At 42.1% G+C, this 19,216-nt stretch overlaps 1 protein-coding gene across 1 annotated transcript in view; it reads right to left on the bottom strand.

Annotated features, from left to right (window-relative positions):
• LOC115082037 (SCL-interrupting locus protein-like) overlaps window positions 1–19,216 on the bottom strand; it is a gene marked incomplete at its 5' end in the record, with an annotated part of 51,967 nt that overhangs the window by 5,451 nt on the left and 27,300 nt on the right. The window contains 6 exon segments of the mRNA XM_029586299.1: window positions 369–619; window positions 2,661–2,826; window positions 11,160–11,382; window positions 12,784–12,943; window positions 14,851–15,897; window positions 16,652–16,766. Of these exon segments, the coding sequence (XP_029442159.1) occupies window positions 369–619; window positions 2,661–2,826; window positions 11,160–11,382; window positions 12,784–12,943; window positions 14,851–15,897; window positions 16,652–16,766 (1,962 nt within the window).

Here is a 19,216-nt window from a genome sequence, read left to right as displayed (position 1 = left end):
TGTGCTCGGACAAAAAATGATTGAGGAGGTTCACGAGGCAATGCCTTGCATGGGAACTCCCGCACATGCTCAGCAGAGTAAAAGCTCTGCTAGCTAGGAGAGATGAATCTGTTCTGTGCTGCTGGATGACATCACCCACATCATAGTTAATTCAGCCTGCTTATGGATGGAAAAAAAGGTGGTCAACTATGCCCAATATCAGCAAGCTGAGGGTTAGGAGAAGCTTTTAGTGTACAAACTACATGTTGCTGCATTAAACAGGTTCATGCACTGTTACTGTGACAAACTCATATCCTAAGAACAGTCAAATGTGTGGGACCTCGGACACACAATCAGGCTTTAGTGCTGTCTTAAATACTGTACATTACCTGACATTCTCAACTTTATTTGCATTTTTCTTCATTGTGTCAGATGAATCCAAATCTATCTTCACACCAAGATTTCTTAGCTGTTTAAGGGTAGCACTAAGCACGTTGTCTTTGTCATTCAGATATTGATCAGTTACTGGACTCTTCTTGGATTTACTTTGCGCTGTGACACACTTATCTGCTGAAATGTCTCTCTTTGCTGATTCCTCAGTCTTTGTGTCTGAGGACTTTAAAAGCTGGTTTACTTGGCCCTAATACACACACAAATAAAATCACACATATTTACAAGAGAATACATCGCTTCAAACTAATCAGCTAATTTGATTGTGTGGAAATGCTTCCCTAAGGATGCATACTGCTAATATGCAGATCTATAAACTGGAGAGCTAAAACTAAGATGACTGGGCATGCATACATGCGAGGAATTCAATGTTTCTCCTCTGATAGTTCTAAAAGCTTTGCAACTTTGTAGGTAAATGTTAAACACATTTCCACAAGTAACACAATTTTACGTGCAGAAATGAGATTTTATCAAATTGCTTGCCTGTTGTGCAGGAAAACTTAGGCACTTAGTTTGTATTGTATAGAGGCGTTTCCAGGGCATGGTTGGGGCAGAGTTTTCACTTATTTCACTTCTGAATTTGAAAAAAAGTCTACATGGGAAACTCCCACACACTGCAACGTATAGTTAGTTTTGTGGGATCATTCTCAAAAGCAAATGTACACATGTGTGTTTCCTTTGAAAACTGGTGTAACTGGAGCGTATTTGCTGCACAAGTTACCAGCAATTCTACAAAATTCTACTTCCTGAGCACAGCTTGAACAAACCCTTTTAGGGCCCAAGGACAGGGGAATGACTACATTAAAGTGGGTTTTACACTTGAAAGGATGAATTATACTTTCAGCACTACAGTCCCTTAGTGAAGCATTTTAATATGTTTGACTTGAATCCCGTAGCCTATTTTTTTCCTGAACCCTTTAGGAGACACATTGGGGTTCTACTCAAAATACCAATACATTTCAAAGTACATAAGTTTTATAAAGAGTTTAAAGCAGTGGTTCCCAACCCTGTCCTGGGGACCCCCCCCAGCCAGTTGGATTTTCAGGATATCCACAATGAATATATATATACATATATATATATATATGTGTGTGTGTGTGTGTGTGTGTGTGTGTGTGTGTGTGTGTGTGTGTGCGCGCGCGCGCATGTGTGTATATGCATAATGGACACTAACACAACATTTCCGATGCTCTTGTGACCAGAACACAATGCACAAATGCATTTAATATGTAATATTTACATATACATGCATATGAGCATTTAGGAGTAGATTTTAGTATGTGCACATGCGTCCATGTGAGTTTCCTGGCATGCACCAATTTTGTGACATACGCGCGGCAGCACATGCGTGTTATAAAATCGTTGGGCCGCGCGCGCATGCGCACTGGATTTTGTAATCCGCGTGCACAAGGGGGGTAGATTTGTGCAACTTTTGCGTGGCGATGCATCACGGCCTTCCCCAGTTCCCTCCCAGTCCACTCCAATTAATGAGCAGACTGGAAGGGAACTTCCCTAACCCTTTACTCTAACCTCCCTTTCCCGTCCCCTCTCCAACCCCTAATTCCTATCTTTTTCCTTTTAAAATCTTTTTTCTTCGAACTTACTTCAGGGCCCAACCTGAAGCAAGTTACACATGCCAGCAGCCAGCCAGTGCTCAAGGCTCCAGGACAGCAATCAATGCCTGGCCCCCCCCCCCCCCAGGACACCCCCCCCGGCCCGCCCCTTCTAAGAGGCCCAGCAGTTCTGCGTGTAACGGGTTACATGCCTGGCCGGGCCCCTCTGAAGATGCGCTTGGCGTGCACCAGGCACATAACCCCCATTTTTAACGCATGTGGGGGATTTAAAATTTGGCCATTAATATATAAACCGTCAGTTATTGTTCTTGATATATCACTTTTCAGCAAACTAAACAAACAAACAATCTTGTTTTCTTGGTCCTAGCCCATTACATTAAGCACTAGGTTAACTCCTAGTATCTTTGGTAAAATTAAAAAGCCTTTGAATTCCTACAGTCAGTATGATAACAAAATAAGACCAAATAACCCAAGTCTTTATAGTAAGCTGTATCAAAACCAGGAAAGTGTTACACCAATAAAATAACTTTTAAAGGATTATTTTTACAATTAGGCATGTGAATGATCAGATAAGGGAGACCTCTCCATAGTAAATACATTCCCAGTTCTTTTTGTGGAGTTGATGCAAAAAGAAATTATATTAAAAACTGCTCTTACAAGTAAATCCTGGTAAAATTTGTGATCATCTGATGTACTTCTTGCAGAAGACTGGACTGAGTTCTCGGATTTTCCTTCATCTGTTGTCACTGAGCAGTTGCTAGCTCCCTCTGTTGGTCCATCCTGTACATTTGTGCCAGGGCTCCATGGAGTAACAGGGCTATTCCTGTGTTGGTCAGAAAGGAAATCTAAAAATGTTTTATATAGCTTTCCTTTCATGCGGTCTATTTAAATTTGTGAATGATTTATCTTCATAGAAATTTAAAGACATTAAGACATCCATATTTCATTTGACCAGTTACATCACTGGCTTTAGAGAACTTAAAAAAATAAAATAAAGCAAATGACTAGGATCTATCCAATATATCTAGGAAATAAAGTTGGATCTTCACATATTTAGAACAAACTTCCATAAACATGTAGCCTCTGACAAAAATCTGAATTTCCTAAAGGATATGGTTGTGGTGGTTCTTTCTAGCTACTGAGCATTTTTCAAACTTTTGCACAAACTTGCTAAGCAATGGTGACAAACTTAGCCTGTTATATGGTTTTAGTGGCACTGGAGGAAGATGAGCCATGCGACTGAATTCTGAAGCTGCCTTTTATCATACTGTTTCCCTGCACTGGAGGAAGATAAGCCATGCGACTGAATTCTGAAGCTGCCTTTTATCATACTCTTTCCCTGCACTGGAGGAAGATAAGCCATGCGACTGAATTCTGAAGCTGCCTTTTATCATACTGTTTCCCTGCACTGGAGGAAGATAAGCCATGCGACTGAATTCTGAAGCTGCCTTTTATCATACTCTTTCCCTGCACTGGAGGAAGATAAGCCATGCGACTGAATTCTGAAGCTGCCTTTTATCATACTGTTTCCCTGCAGTGGCATGGACATTTCATATTGTCATAGAGGGTAAAGATCTCATCTGTTGGCAATGTGTATTTTATATTTAACATATAGTAACAGTAATGACAGCAGAAAAAGACCAAAATGGTCCATCTAGTCTGCCCAGCAAGTTTCCCAAGGTAGCAGGTTACCCCAAGCTTTTTTTTTTTTTTAATTTATTCCCATCCTCTAGCCTTTAGGGATCCCCAGTGTTTATCCCATGTGCCTTTGAAATCCTTCACAGGATTTAGACTTTTATAATACAAGAAGTATACAGTTTGATCTAGTAAAGCAGATTCTCTAGATTTAATCAAGTCTTAGTGTACATTTTATACGAATTTGCTCAATTAGGGTCAGATTTACTCCTCCTCTTAATTCTGTGTCTAAAAGTAAACCCTTTAAACATTTAAAGTTAAGCACTCCTAAAACCTGGAATAAAGAGCCTACTGTAAATATAAGCAATTATTGTTTAGCAGTTTAAACTGCAGAACTGAACTGTTCTAGCAGATAAGCCTTAAACGGTTTTTGAAGGATTGCTTGGTAGATAAAGAAAATGCAGACTTTTAGGTCTAGTGTTTGAGTCACACTTGTGGTTAACTCTCTTCAGTCTTCTTGTAAACTAATTGAAGTCATTTTTAGTTATTAATGGAAAAAGCTGAAACCTTAGCCAAAATTCTGCTCAGGCCACCAGATGCATCAAAACTAAGGTCTCCTTTCCGCCACCCTTAGCAATTCTGAAGTCCAGGCACCTTGGATATACCAAGTAACAACTGTTAACCTCTAATTTTAAAACTACAAAGTAGCTAACATTTACCCAGCCCTCACTCCCCAACCAAGAATCATCACAACCATCCGATTTAAGATCATGAGAATGTTATACATACCAAACAAATGTATACATTGAAAGCTGCTTAACTGTAACATGTGGTTTGCAAGATCAACAGCATGAATCTGATGGAGCCTGGGTCGGTGAAGTTACACTTTATAGCTTCAAGAAGCATTCTGTCACACTCCACTGAGCAGATGCTGTACAGCACTCACTTCGGGTCTTAATGTACAGTATTTAACATTTAGAAACCAACTCCAGGGGGAGGCGTCCTCTGAGAACACCTGTTGCAGGTAAGCAACTGTTACTTTCTCTGAGTACAAGCAGGATGTGAAGTTCTCACAGCTGAGGAATCTCAACTATAGGCTGCCTTTAATGAAAAAGGGGAAATACAACCAGAAACACAAAATACACAGTACCAGACAAAACTATTTTTGTTGGCAACAAGTCATCTTTGCTATTTTTTTTTTTTTAAGACAGTCTGGAAACAAAAAATAGATTCTAGAGAGATGGAATTGGATTCTAAACCTCAGAATCTGCAGAAGAGAGACTAAGCAAACCCACTGATTCAGAGTCTTAATCCACACAATGAGGAGATGCGAGTATGTGGACTGAACACAGTGTTGCAATTTTGTGAATCCCTTTAAAGGAGGCTGATCTCAGGTGAGCTACCATCATGGCTTTAACATGCCCATCCAGAGTCAGATCTTCCTGGTCATAACAGAAAGATGCAATCTGCTAATGCAAGAAAGGATGCATTTGTCAATGCAATTCCAGGTTTGGTGTGGTCAAAAGAAACAGAAGTTGGGTGTACTTTCTAAAGGTTTCAGTCTGTTCCAGACAGGCAGCTATGGCTCTTTTGCAATCCAAAGTGTGCAAGGATTGCTTGCTTTTGTGGACATGTGGCCTAGGGAAAAACATTGGAAGGACAGCTAATTGTTGTGGTAGAAATCCACCACCTTAGGTAGGATGTGTGCACAAAAAAAGCATTATTAAAAAAACTTAGTATAAGGCAGAAATGTCACTAGTGCCTGGAACTAATTGACACTGTGTGCTGAAGTGACTGCTACCAAAAATGGACTTCCAGGACAGGTACTTCAGCTCACAGAAGTCTAAAGATTTAAAGGGAGCTTTCATCAACTGGGCAAATATCACAGTGGAGGTTGATGACAGACTTAAACTGAAGCAAGCCCTGCGTGGATCAGACTACTAAAGGATGTACACAGATGAGTTTACCTTCTACATAGTGGTGATGAGGATCAACTCACTAAGATGAATCCTAATGGAGCTCGTTTTGAGAAAGATGTAGAAAATATTCAGGTTGTTTGTATGGAACATGAGAAAGTGTCTAGGATCTTTCCCTCACAATAGAAGACAAACTTTCTCCATTTAAAACCATATAGTTTTCCTTGTGGAATCCTTCCTAGAAACCAGAAGAACAATGACATCCTTTGAGACGTTAAGAGAATTAAATTCTATCCTCTCGCATCCAAGCTGAGAGAGCTAGGAACCTGATGTTAGAATGACACAATGTTCCCTGGTTCTGAATGGTAAGTGTTGGGAACTCCCCAACTAAACTGATTCCCTGATGGACTTCAGCAAGAGCAGAACAGTTTGCGCCACTAGAGGACCTGGAGTATAAGCATACAGACCCCTCTCCAATAGGGTAAGGTATCAGAGGCTAGCTTGTCTGAGCACTTCTGGAGTAGAAGTCCTGGACAGAAAGGTTCTGAAAAGATGCAAACGGATCTACCTCAGGTGTTTCCCCATTTATGGAATACCTGGTTAGCTACTCCCCTGGCACAGGGACCATTCATGTTGTTCCAAGAACCAACTTAATCATCTGCCAGAGCATTCTCTTTGTCTGCCACATATGTGGCTTTTAGGACCATTCCATGAGAAACTGTCCAGGGATAAAAGTTTCCTGACCAGGATGTATGAGCTGTTCACATAGAAACTGCTATATGATTTAGAGAATAGCCACTGCCATTAGCAATGGTAACATGGAATAGACTTAGTTTTTGGGTACGTGCCAGGTTCTTATGGCCTGGATTGGCCACTGTTGGAAACAGGATGCTGGGCTTGATGGACCCTTGGTCTAACCCAGTATGGCATTTTCTTATGTTCTTATGATTGAATGAGGACAATTTTATTAGCCAACTGATCTCTGAAAGCCTTTACAGCATACAGTACCACCCTTAGCTCTGGGTAATGCAATTTTTCCTGAGCCCCTCCTACCTGAGTTCCCCAGCCCAAACTGAACACATTCGTGGTTAGTTCAGTTTGAGTTGGAGGAGATTGGAAGAAGACTCTAACTACATTTGACTGACTCTGCGGTGTTGGGTGATTTAGATCCTGAAGATCCTGAGTGGCCTGTAACTACTGTTATTGTAGAGTCCACTGGACTTCTCTCATGGAGATGTGCCAAGGGAGTGACTATACTATTTATGCCATTAAACATAACAACCTCAACATATCCCATGCTGATACCTGCTGTTTTGTTTCCTCCATTTTGGATATCAGCATGAAGGATTCTTATGGAAGAAGGGCTTTTGCCCAAGTCTTATTTAACAGTTTCTATAAATTCTAATTGAGATGATGGGTTCAAATTGGCTTCAGGCTAATTAACGTCTTAACCCTAGCAACTCCCAACATCTGGATGATTTTACTTAATCGATTCCATGACACTTCCCTGATGTGCACTTGACCAGCCAATTACATGTAACTCCAATTTATGTAGATGCACTGCAACCTCTGCAAGACGTTTCAGGAATACATATGGTGCAGATGCTGGCCTATATTTGAGGCGGTGCTTCCCTACTACAAATCAGAGATTCTTCCTGTGACCTGAAAGTCTCTAGGTGGATGTAAGCATCCTTCAAATTCAGAGCGCATAGACCGTTCTTTTTTTCCAGGAAGGGAATTAAGGTGCCCAAAGAAACCATCTTGAACTTTTCCTTTACCAGAAATTGGTTCAAAGCCCTCAAGTCTAGAATGGGATGGAAATCCCCCCCCCCTTTTTTTTTGGAAACAGGATGTACTCAATATAATTCCTGCCCTTTTTTCCTGGTGGAATGGATTTGATTTCAATGGCCTTTAAGCAAGAATTTCTTTTGCATGTAGGCAGTTTATCAAGTTCATGAATAAAAGTTCTTGATGTTGGGAAGCAAATCAACAACTGGGGGCAATTTAGCAGGGTTTCCATTAGATATCGTCTGTATCCATTTCTGATTATGTTGAGAGCCCAAGTATCTGAGGTTATTCTGGGCAATGGTTTATGTAAAACGTCAGTCTTTCCGACAGGAAAGTTCTCCAGCATGGATACTGGAATTCTGGTTATATTTTCCTGGATGACGTGAAAACCCTGACCCAGGTTTTGACAGATATGCTGGCTGTGTTTTTGGGTTTCTCTGCTGTCTGGAATGAGTAGGTGGCTTCTGCTGCTGATGGGGATGAGGGGGATAGCAGATAATGTCTCCTCTGAACCCCAGTCCCTCTCAGATGAGCAAGGTGGATCTGGAATGGCAGTAGAGTGGGTCTGAAGCATAGCACAGTGGCCCTTAATTTGAGCCACCACTTCTTTGAACTCATCTCTGATAGGATTCTTTTCACTGCAGAGCAATTGAGATTTCCTGCACATCTGGTCTAATGTTTGAGGCCTAGAACCACAAGGGCACCAGTGTCTACCCTTGAGGCTCTATGTTATTTCAAAAACATTGTTTGCCAATTTGACCACATGTTTACCACAATCCATAGTCTTGTCCATTGGTAACACTAGTTCATCATGATTCTCCTAATGGAGATGCTCTTCAATGCCTCATCTTTTTCAGAAGGTTTTGCAAATGTTGACCCATTAAAAGCTTATAGGATGATATGCAGTGATTGAGCATAATACCCTGAAACTTTTCTCACAAGAACAAGAGTATGAGAATCCTTCCGCAGAGTCAAAGAGTGGGTTCTAGACATCTTGTCCTTTTTGACAGCAGATGTGACAACTGACTTGAGGCGGCAGACCTTGCTTCTCAAATCCAGGAGCTTTTGACAGTACATTGCATCCACCTTCTTGTTAACTGGTGACAGATTTTTTTTTTTTGGGGGGGGGGGGGGGGGGAATTGTATCCTACATTCCCATCTGAGTCTCCTGAAGGACTTTGTGGATGGAACTGCCAAGACTTCCTTCGGTGGGGGGAAATCCATGAGGTGGAGGATATCACATTTTTGTCCTGGGATTCTTCCGCCTCCTGTAAATTAAACGGAAAGACCATTTTTTATATATGAGAGAAGAAAGGTATCAGAGAGGGAGATCTGTTGATACAAATCCATAGATGTATTGCTAAGAATATTTTGAACCAGAAATTATAGGTTGGTGGTGTGATCCGAGATCGTACCTGTCTAGAAGACAAGACTTTTGTCTTGTGTCTAGATCCAATCAACTTCTGCACTTTGGAGAAGCTTCCTCCCCTATGCGCTTTAAACAGACAATGGCGTAGTGGTGTGAGGTCTAATACCGTTCAGGAATTGGAAAATGAGCCCTTCACCCAGATGCAATGAGAGAGTTTCCAGCAGGGACTGAACCTCATTTGGCAAAGCTATCAATGTCAATGCATTCAGATTTATGGTTCAGTACTGGCTTGAATCCTATCCAACTCCTCCTTGAAAAATGCCAATATTGCATGGGAAGTAGGAAGAGCATCATATCTTCCTGGGTCACGAGAGAGTGAATCAGTGGCTGGCATATGAATCCTTTGAGACTGAAGCAATTTCAGAGACCATGTGAGAGAGAGCTGTCCTCTGCAGAACGTTTCGGAGGGTTTATAGCCACAGTCAAAATTCTCCTTGCTCCTGGAGACGCAGACAGATGCTTCCTAGCCTTTGCTTGATGCTGGTGCTGTCAAAGCAGAATACTTTACTTTCATCGGATTGGATGGTAGGAGAGGAAACTAGATAATTGCCTATCTCCCTGCCTCTATGGGTGCTCAGTGTAAAGGGAGACTGATGCTCTTTCGACATGCCCCGCCAGCATCTGATGCAACTCCTGAGCCCTTTGATGTCTATGCACCAGACTTGCTTTTCCATCAGCTCTATAAGGGAACAACGTTCTCTAGAGGGCATCTTCCTGCATGTGGAGTACCCAGAGACATCGTGGCCCTCCCCTAGGCAAAGTACATATCTATCATGGGAATCCGTGACAAATGATGTGACTGGACCAGGGGCACTTATCAAAACTGTTGGCCCTCTTTTCCTTTGAGAACACTGGATAAAAAAATAACAGATTAAATCAACATGATCTTACAAAAACAAACATCCCAATGCACAAGGAGGCAGTGGAAAACATTTAGAAGCCTAAGAATGATTGAAAAATCCTACTTTAAGATTTTAAGAGGACAAAGATAAGGTGAACTGAGAATGCTGTGCAAAAAAGTGATATTAAAAATTAAAAATTCTTCTTAGAGGAAAAAACACACAGCAGTTGGGCTCTGTAGAAAGACGAGAACCGAAGGAAGCATCACACGTCCAATGCAGGATGATATGCTGATGCTCAGTGGAGTGTGGAAAAAGCTTTTACAAGCTATGAAGTATAACTTCACCAGCCTGGGCTCCATCATATAAGCTATAAGGACTTCCAATCCTGTTCACCCTCTGAGAAACTTTTACAAACAGAACACTTTTTAGTGTATAATTCATAAAATATTTGGGGGTTTTTTTTAGGTTTCTAAGGCTAATTTATTACTGAGCTAATAGTATAAGGCTCTGCAATGTAATACCTTAAGATTGATCAGCCCAGCAAACTGAACCCTATATTGCACCTTGAATATTGTGTGCAGTTCTGTTTGCCCCATCTCAAAGATATAGTAGAATTAGAAAAGATGTAGAGTATGGTGACAAAATGATAGAAGAGATGTTCCCTCCCCTCTATGATGAAAGGTTATGCAAACAAGGTCTAGAGTTTAGAAAAAGATGGCTGGGAGGGGACATGATAGAAATTTATAAAATGAGTGGAAGTGAATGGTTAAATATAGGACAGTTATTTAACTCTTTCGAATAATGGTAAAACAAGAGGGCACTCCATAAAACTAACCTACAATCTGTTTTGAATCTGCTGCCGAAAGTACTTTTTCACTCAGCACACTGCCAAGCTGTGGAGTCTGTTGCCAGAGTACATGATCAAGGCGACTAGCATAGCAGGATTTAAGAGAGGTTTGGTCAAGTTCCTGGAGGATAAAACTAAAAGATAACTATTACTATCCCTGGGAGTTAGTAAAAGGAATTAGACTACTTTATAGGATCTGTCAGGTACTTGTGACAAGGATAGTCAAAGACTGGATGCTGGGCTCAATGGACTTTGGTCTGATCCAGCATGGCAATTCTTATTTAAAACAGAGTTAGGATCCCACTCTCCCATTTATTATGTGATGTTTATATTCAACATTCTGACCTAATAATTTAAAAAAACCCAAATCTTAGCCAATTACAAATGGTACCTCCTTTAATTCAGAAGGCTAAAGGTTCTGAACCTCAGATCTATACAGATGACATGTAGTAATAACTCAAGACAGAATTTTTTCCATTGTACAAAAGCATTCCAAAATGTTGCCAGCTCTCATCCTTAAAGTACTAACCTTAATGGACAGAAAAGATATTTACGGTAATGCACTATTTCTGAAGATCATATGTTTTATAGTATAGCAGTATAAGATATTTTAGAGGGCTGCATATTATTTCTAAAGCATTACTTCCTTAGATAGTGGAGAAACTTGAAGACTAATGTAATTTTCACAACTGTTCTTACTTGAGTTGATCAGGTGACCCAGTTTCTTCTGCCTCTGTAACCTGGCTGCTTTCAGCAAAACTGTGAATGTCGACAGCTTTCAGTGAGGATGCAATACTTGTATGACTGGTATCTTCCGCGTTAACAGAAACTGTGATATTCTCATTAAAAATCTCTGCATCATCTGGTTTTACAGGAGACTCTTCTTGAGATGTACATGGAGAATTCCAAAACAAGCTAGCACCTTTAAGTAAAGATAATTTGCAGTGTTATTAACAAAGAATCCTAAATATTTAGTGGTCCAAAGTTTTTTTGTTTTTTTTAAAGAAAAAGACTGGGGCATACAGGCTTTTAAGGGAATTAGCTCAGCTATGACTGTCAGATCCAAAAGCCATGTCCCGTGTTAAAGAGTTATGCATAAGCTTGTTTCCCTCTGTAATCAACAGCAAAGGAAGAGAAACTGGAAACTGCTACTACATGAATTTGAACCTGAGCGATCTGAAGAATTTAGTAATGTCCCTGTTTAACATGTTTCCAGCTGAAGTTATTGAGATGTACATAACTTAAAAAAATAAAAAAAACTTTTCTAACCACTATATATCTGGAAGAGGTATCATCATGACATCATCCCTATTAATAGCTACATTGCTAAGGTGCTACTATTAAAAAGTATGCCCTGCTATGGGCTATATGTGGATTAGCAGGTTATTCACACAAGAATAAAAGGCTCAATGAACATACACAACACAGCCATGAACTATTTCACCTTAAAAATTACGATTTTGTAAGAGCAGAATTCACATAGGTTTTGAAAGAATGTTTCTTAGCAAGTTGTACCTCCACTTTTGATGGACAAAACACATGGGGATACCATAAACAGCGGTTTGAATTTGTGCGAGTCTACTCTCAGTAATACCGAGGCTGCCCACTGGAAAGGGAACCACTGGCTCCTGAAGAACCTGACGTGCCATTCCTTAGTTTTCTAGTCCCCCTGAAAGGGTCATTTCCGTCCTCTGAACCTGATAAATTGGCGAACCAGTTGGTTTCCCAGGCTACACTTCCTGGCTTCCTAAAAATATCCTTGGCTGCCAATGGCTCAGAAAGATGAACAAGCTCTATCTTTTAGGAGCCTTTGATAGCGGGAAAAGACCATCACAGTCTACCTAGTCAGCCCACCCACACCAAATATTTGACTTTATTTAATTCTTTTATATACCGACCTTCATGACATGGGTCATATCAAATCGGTTTACATGGAACCTGGGGGGTAACATTCGTTAACGACCAACTAACAAGAGTTCATTTACAGGAGTTAATAGTTACATTTAACAAGGAGAGGCAACTTAGAATCTGGAGAAAGAGAAGAGAGAGAGACAACCATTCACTCCACTGCCATGTCTGGTTGGGGGGAGGGGGGTTGTGGAAGAGGGCATTCTGTCACGAATGTATTCAAAACTTGCAGAGCTGGCACTTCCTATATGCTAATCTTGTGCATCATGAGGTCAGCATACAGGATATGGCAATCCCGCTCATAGGTGGCCAGAAATGAGCCTGTCAGGCAGCATGAGGGACACTTGAGCCACACATCTTAGAGGGAACATTGCTTACAAGGCGCTGTACATTATCATGACTAAACAAAACTTACCTGTGCTTACCGCAATGCTCATACTTTTTCTCATCTGTAAACCTGGAGTTGATTGGGTTTGCATGGCAACAAACTCCACTTGCCTCTGTGACTGAGTGTTACTAGTTGTCATTTTAGGAGAAACAGACTGAAGAGTTTGTGCTTCCAACAAACGCTGAATCTGTAACAGTTTAAAAAAACCCCCAAACACATTAACCACAAGATGAGAATTCCTTGCATTAAATGCTTCAACAATTTTAAATTGTAATATAGCTGAGCCTATTTCAGAAAAATCAAGTTTGTTCACCTGTAAACAGTGTTCTCTCCACAGACAGCAGGATAAATTAGGCCATTATATGCGGGCAATATCATTCATTGGTGCTGCCATGAAGGTAGCAATCAGAGTTTACTGAAGACTTTACAGGGAGTTTCCGCATGCTGAGTTAGGAGTCCCTCAGTCTCTTCCAGAGCTCAAGCAAAATCAACTCTCCAGGGAGGTGGGCAGGTATTACGAATGGCTAATTCATCCTTTTTTCTGCAGATAAACTTGCTTTCTCCTTGGTCAAGCAGGAATTAGCCATTATGTGGGGGAAGTCCCAAAGTATCACTTTGAATTCAAAACTTCAGAATACAAAAATATGCCAACAAAACAGCCACATAAGTACGTTTCTTAAAGCTCTTGGAAGCAGCAGCAAGGTGCACTTATTGATAAGGTATTGAGAACTAATGAAGAGGAAAAAGTACTGATGCAGATTCTTGATAAAGCAGGTGAAAGGAACCAGAGCGCCCACCTGGCACCAGGAGGAAAACATCTGCCATCTAAACCTGTACATGTCTAGGGTACGGCTTCCTAGCTCAACAGATGATGCCCCTGACCTCTCTGGACAATGAAAATGGCGACTGTCAAGAATTCAACATCTCTGCTATCAGGGTGTGCAAGGGAAGTTTGAGGAGGTATAGATCTTTCTCCTGTGGTAATAGAAAGAGCTTGACTTCTGGAGGTAAAATTTGGAAGGTGTTTGGATAACTGGATGAGAGAAGAGAACACACATCCTGACTGGGTCACACTGGACAATAAGAAAAGCCTAGTCCAATTGTAAAATACTTTCTTAATTGTGCTTGCCACTAACCATCATTTTGGAAGTACATACAGAAGGTTCTGCCTCCCACTTTAGCAGAGAAAGGCCGTACTGTCTGTTAGATTGGAAGACCCTGTATGTGTGTTCTGCTAATTTGTTGAAGACTCCGGAAGAGTCTGTTCCCTGAAGAGTGCAACTGAGAGCCTATTTTTAACTGCTGAGATTCTGAGCAGGGGGTCATGGATCCTGTGCCTCTTATTTGCTTTCACAGATTGCTCCTTGCTTGTCTGTTTGGATCAACAATCTCATTTCCTTGCATGAGACAGAAAGAGTTGCTTACCTGTATCAGGTGTTCACCGAGGACAGCAGGATGTTAGTTCTCACACATGGGTGACCATCACCTGATGGAGCCCAGCACAGAACTTTGATCTCAAAGAATTTGAGTTTTCAAATATGCCCTACTGAGCATGTGCAGCTGTAGTTATTACCCTTCCTCTTAGGCGGAGTCCCTCAGTCCATGATATAGCTAATAAATGGAGAAACCAACTCCCAAGGAGGTGGGTTTTGTGAGAACTAACATCCTGCTGTCCTTGGAGAACATCTGGTACAGATAACTAACTCTGCTTTCTCTGAGGACAAGCAGGATGGTGGTCCTCACAAATGGGTGAATCCCCTGCTAAAGGCTGCCTGAGCAGGACAAGGCATCACAAAAAAACCCACAAACCCGTGGTACTCCAATCATGAGACTGAATGCAACGGGCATCAGGTCTTTCTTCGACTTAATCAACTATAATTCTCTCTTGCTGTTTAAAGCAGACATTGTTAAACCTGGGTGATGGACTGCACAGTGAAGTGGCCTATTATGCCCTTGGATAGAATAAAAAAGTGTTTGATGTTGAGTGCATGACCAATTCATGGTCTGTCAAAAGAATATTTATATATTTATTACAACAATGTCTACAAGTTTCCTAAAGAAGAATACACTCAGATGTGAAAAGAATCTACTTACCTGAGCTTGAAGCATTTTTAGTTGCCTGTCCTGTTCTTTCAAGAGTCTGTAGGCATCAGTAGATAATCCCATCATGCCATTATCCAGCTCACCCACGGAGGCAGGTGTATGTGCACATGCTGGGTATGTTGCATACGACTGCAAATTGCAAGGACTTCCCTGGGAAGACAGTCTCCTTCTTGGTGATAATATTAGACTACCATTTGGAGGAGAACAGCCTATGTTTATTGGGCTACTTGTAGCACACATTGGGCTGCAGCACACATTTCGGCATGCCAAATTTTGCTGAAAGGCATTCTCAGGAGAAACTTCAGCGTGCATTTCTGGAACATTAGTTGGGCTCATTTTGCTTATTCCTTGCCAAGCATTTGCTGGACAGTACTGGATGTGTCCGTTTTGAAAACAGCCACAAACATTGGGAGGATAGCAAGGTGGCACGTGAGAAACAGACATCTGCATTTCTGTTGATCTTGGACTCTGGAGTGGAAAGGTAATATTGCGCAGGTGAGACTGTGGCGCGACCACTGGAGGCCTAGAATGAGATAGGGAAGATCTCCTTATTACAGGTGGCCCTTTTCTTTGGACGGCCGCAGCATGGTTTGAACCAAGCCTCTCAGATGAGGATCTGGTTTGGTGTACAGATGTATCAGGCGAAGAACCACTCTGAGGCGTTGAAGATGAAGAGGAGGACGAACCCGAACTTCTTATCTGGGGACCAGCTTTCCAAAGGGGATTAGACGAATGTACCGGAGACTCTCTTTCTGTAGAAGATTTCATAGCAGGTGGTTTCTGGTTTAATTGATTTGACAGTCCTTTCAAATTAGAAGCTATAACTGTGTTGGCCATGTTTTGGGGTTCATGATCATAGCAGTGATTTCGGTAGCATGGATTTCTTGACGTGTTAGTCTTTCTTGTGGATTGAGGAACTAAAGTAAGTGGCATTTTACTATTTACATTCTCCACATGTTCCGGCATGGTTTTTGATTCTACAAAGCTGCCATCACAGATAAAGGAAAGCTCAGGAACAGAAGGATGGATCCTAGAAACCTAAATTAAAAAAGAAATAAAATTCTAAAGTTTAATTTAATGCCAATCCTTATATACAAAAAAAAAAAACCCAAAACAAAACACACAAAAAAAAAAGATGGTGCAATTATATATTTATATTACATATACATGTTAAAAGCCACAAATTATGTAAGCACATTACAAAAGATGTTTAATGAAGGAATGTGATCTAAACCTTATTCCAGTTGGCAGAAACCAGTAACTAAATCGAAAAATTCATTTATTCACACAACACCAAAATGCAGTTTTCAAATAACCTACACAATTGTAGACTTATTTCTTAAATAAATGAAAAAAATAATGGTGAAAAAATAGGTCATCTCATTTTAGAAAAACTCAGAAGACATTACAATCAGTATACACAGCTGAAAACATCTCAAACTCATGGATTCTATATGTACATTGCAGGGAGGATAGCCCCACCAGGACCTCAATTCCCTAGGAGGTTTCTTTTGAAATTTCTCCAAATCTTTTTTTTTTTTTTTTTTTTTTTTTTTTTTTAACTCCGACTGCAGGTTTTGCACTATCTGCCAGAGACAGAAAAATAGTGTTCCATACTGAGAGACTGCAGGTGGCACAGCAGTTTCAATAAAACCGTGTCTCCATCTGCTGGCAGGGATACAAAACCCAGGTACATACCGGGAAATATACCTAGGTATATATTATGAACAAAGACAAATGCTAGTTTGTAGGATAAAAAAGGTTTTCAGATCTTTCAGAGAAGCTGCATTACCTGTTGAATCAATGGATGAGGCCTAGGAGTTGGTCTTGGTGAGAAGTCTTCATCTTCCACCCCAGAATCATGATCACTAATTGATAATTTATTGGGGGAGGAGCTTTGATGAACACTAAAGGTGTGAAAAACAAACATCCTTTTATTAAGGTTTTTTTTTTTTAATTAAAATAAACTATTTGCAGGCAGTCAGAAGTTTCATCGGGAATGATTAGCATGCTGAAATTATCAGAATAGGAGAAGCAATTAGAAGATTAGCTAATATATGCAACTTCTCACTGCCTGGATCTTTATTAGGCAATAATGCTTTTGGTTAGGGAAAACACAGAAAGCAGAACTGCTTACCTGTAACAGGTGTTTTCCATAGGCAGCAGACAAAATATCAGTTGCCCAAGTGGGTGTCATCACCCAATGGCACTAGACAGAAAAAAAATGCTCTGTGGCTTTCTGAACAGGTGCAGGTATTCTTGCACAGTTGCCACAGAGTGAGTCTCCTCAATCTCGGTAACAAGTTAACCTTCAACTTGAAAAGGGAGGAGGGTGGGATTGTGAGACTTGACTGTCCTACAGAACACACCTGTCAGCAATTTTGTTTTCTCTGTAGACAAAGCAGGACATTAATCAGCCAAAAAAGTGGGGACTCCAAGAAAGAGGTTGAAGTAGAATTGAAGAACTTAGGCAAGCTTTTGAGAACTGCCTGGTCAAAACTGCTGTCTTGCTGTAAAGCATTTTCTAGGCAGTAATGAGCAGTGAAAGTGTGAACAGAAGATTAGGTGTGTTTTACAAATATGGAAGCAGAGTGACGACGCCCCCCTGGTGGTTGATATAAGCTACTGTGGTGGAGTTATTGGATAGTACCCTCACCGCGGATTAAGGGTAAAAACACCTGAAGCGCCAGACGCATCGCCCGGGCCTCCAGCCGATTGATGTGCCACCGAGCCTGAACCGGCGACCAAATCCCCTGTGTGGTCTGGGACTGGCAGACTGCTCCCCAGCCAGAGAGACTGACATCGGTGGTCACTACCAGCCACTGTGGAGTCTGAAGAGGCATTCCCCGGAGAAGATGAGGGAGCGAAAGCCACCACTGCAAGGTGGCGATGGTAGAGACCGAAAGCGGGAGAACAGTGTGAAACTGCTCCGACACCGGCTGCCAACGGGATAGCAAAGCTCTCTGTAATGGACGCATATGCGCAAAAGCCCAGGGGATTTGGTCGATGGTGGAGGCCATTGAGCCCAGAACTTGGAGGTAGTCCCATGCTGTTGGGAGAGGGAGCAAGAGAAGGTTCCGCACCTGATCGATTAGTTTGAGGGCTCAAGTGCGAGGCAGGGACACCTTGCCAATCTGAGTATTGAAGCGGGCTCCCAAAAATTCTAACACTTGGGAAGGCTGGAGATTGCTTTTGGGAAGACTGACTATCCATTCCAGGGAGGAGAGGAGAGCTAGAACCCGATCCACCGCCTGTCGGCAGTGACCCTCTGACTTGGCCCTCACGAGCCAGTCGTGGACTAGGACTCCTTCGCGGCGGAGGGCAGCTGCCACCACCATGACCTTGATGAAGGTGCATGGTGCGGTGGCAAGGCCAAAGGGCAACGCCCGAAAACAAAGTCCCTGTTGAGGACGTGGAAGCGAAGATACTTCTGGTAATTGCAGTGAATCGGAATGTGGATGTAGGCCTCTGTCAGATCGAGAGAGGCGAGGAACTCGCCGGGATGAACAGTTGCGATGACCGCTGAGGGTCTCCATGCGAAAATATGGGATTCTGAGGGCCCGATTGACCCTCTTGAGGTCCAAGATCGGACGAAAAGCACAGTCCTTTTTGGGTACCACGAAGTAAATAGAATACTGGCCGGCATCGAGTTCCTGCAGCGGAACTGGGACAATGGCATCCAGACTCTGGAGTCTGGAAAGTGTCTGGTCCACCACCTCCCACTTGAGATGGCTGCAAGGAGAGGCAACGAAGAGGTCCGGCAGGTCTCGAGCAAATTCTAAGGCGTAACCGTCTCGGACAATCTCGAGAACCTACTGATCCGACGTGATTTTGACCCACTCCTCGAAGAATAGGGAGAGACTACCCCCCAGATAGGGGACAGAGGAATGGGCCGACTGTATTTCATTGTGAAGCGGGCTTGGAGGCGGCATGCTGAGAGGCCCCCTCGCGGAAGGGCCTGTGCCCGCGAAAAGGCTGGGACCAAGATTGAGACTGGGAAGAATAACCTCTAGAGGAGCCACCATGTCCACGAGGCTTATATCTCCATTGACCACGGAAACGAGGACGGGAGGGCGTAAACAACCTAGATTGTTTCTGATGGTCCTCAGGTAGCTTATGAACCTTGTTTTCCTCCCAAAGAGTTAATAAGCTACTCAAGGTCCTCTCCAAAAAGCAACTTGCCCTTGAAAGGCAATGTGCCCAAGCGCGCCTTAGAAGACGGGTCCACTGACCAATTGCGCAACCAGAGGAGCCTTCTGGCGGATACCGCCGAGACCATCGCTTTCGCCTGGACGCGGAGGAGATCGTATAGCGCATCTGCCCCGTACGCGATGACACCTTGCAGACGGGAGGTCCT

This window comes from Rhinatrema bivittatum, unplaced genomic scaffold, assembly GCF_901001135.1.
Source record: "Rhinatrema bivittatum unplaced genomic scaffold, aRhiBiv1.1, whole genome shotgun sequence".
Taxonomy (NCBI): Eukaryota; Metazoa; Chordata; class Amphibia; order Gymnophiona; family Rhinatrematidae; genus Rhinatrema; species Rhinatrema bivittatum.
This window is presented reverse-complemented; position numbering and strand designations above follow the sequence as displayed.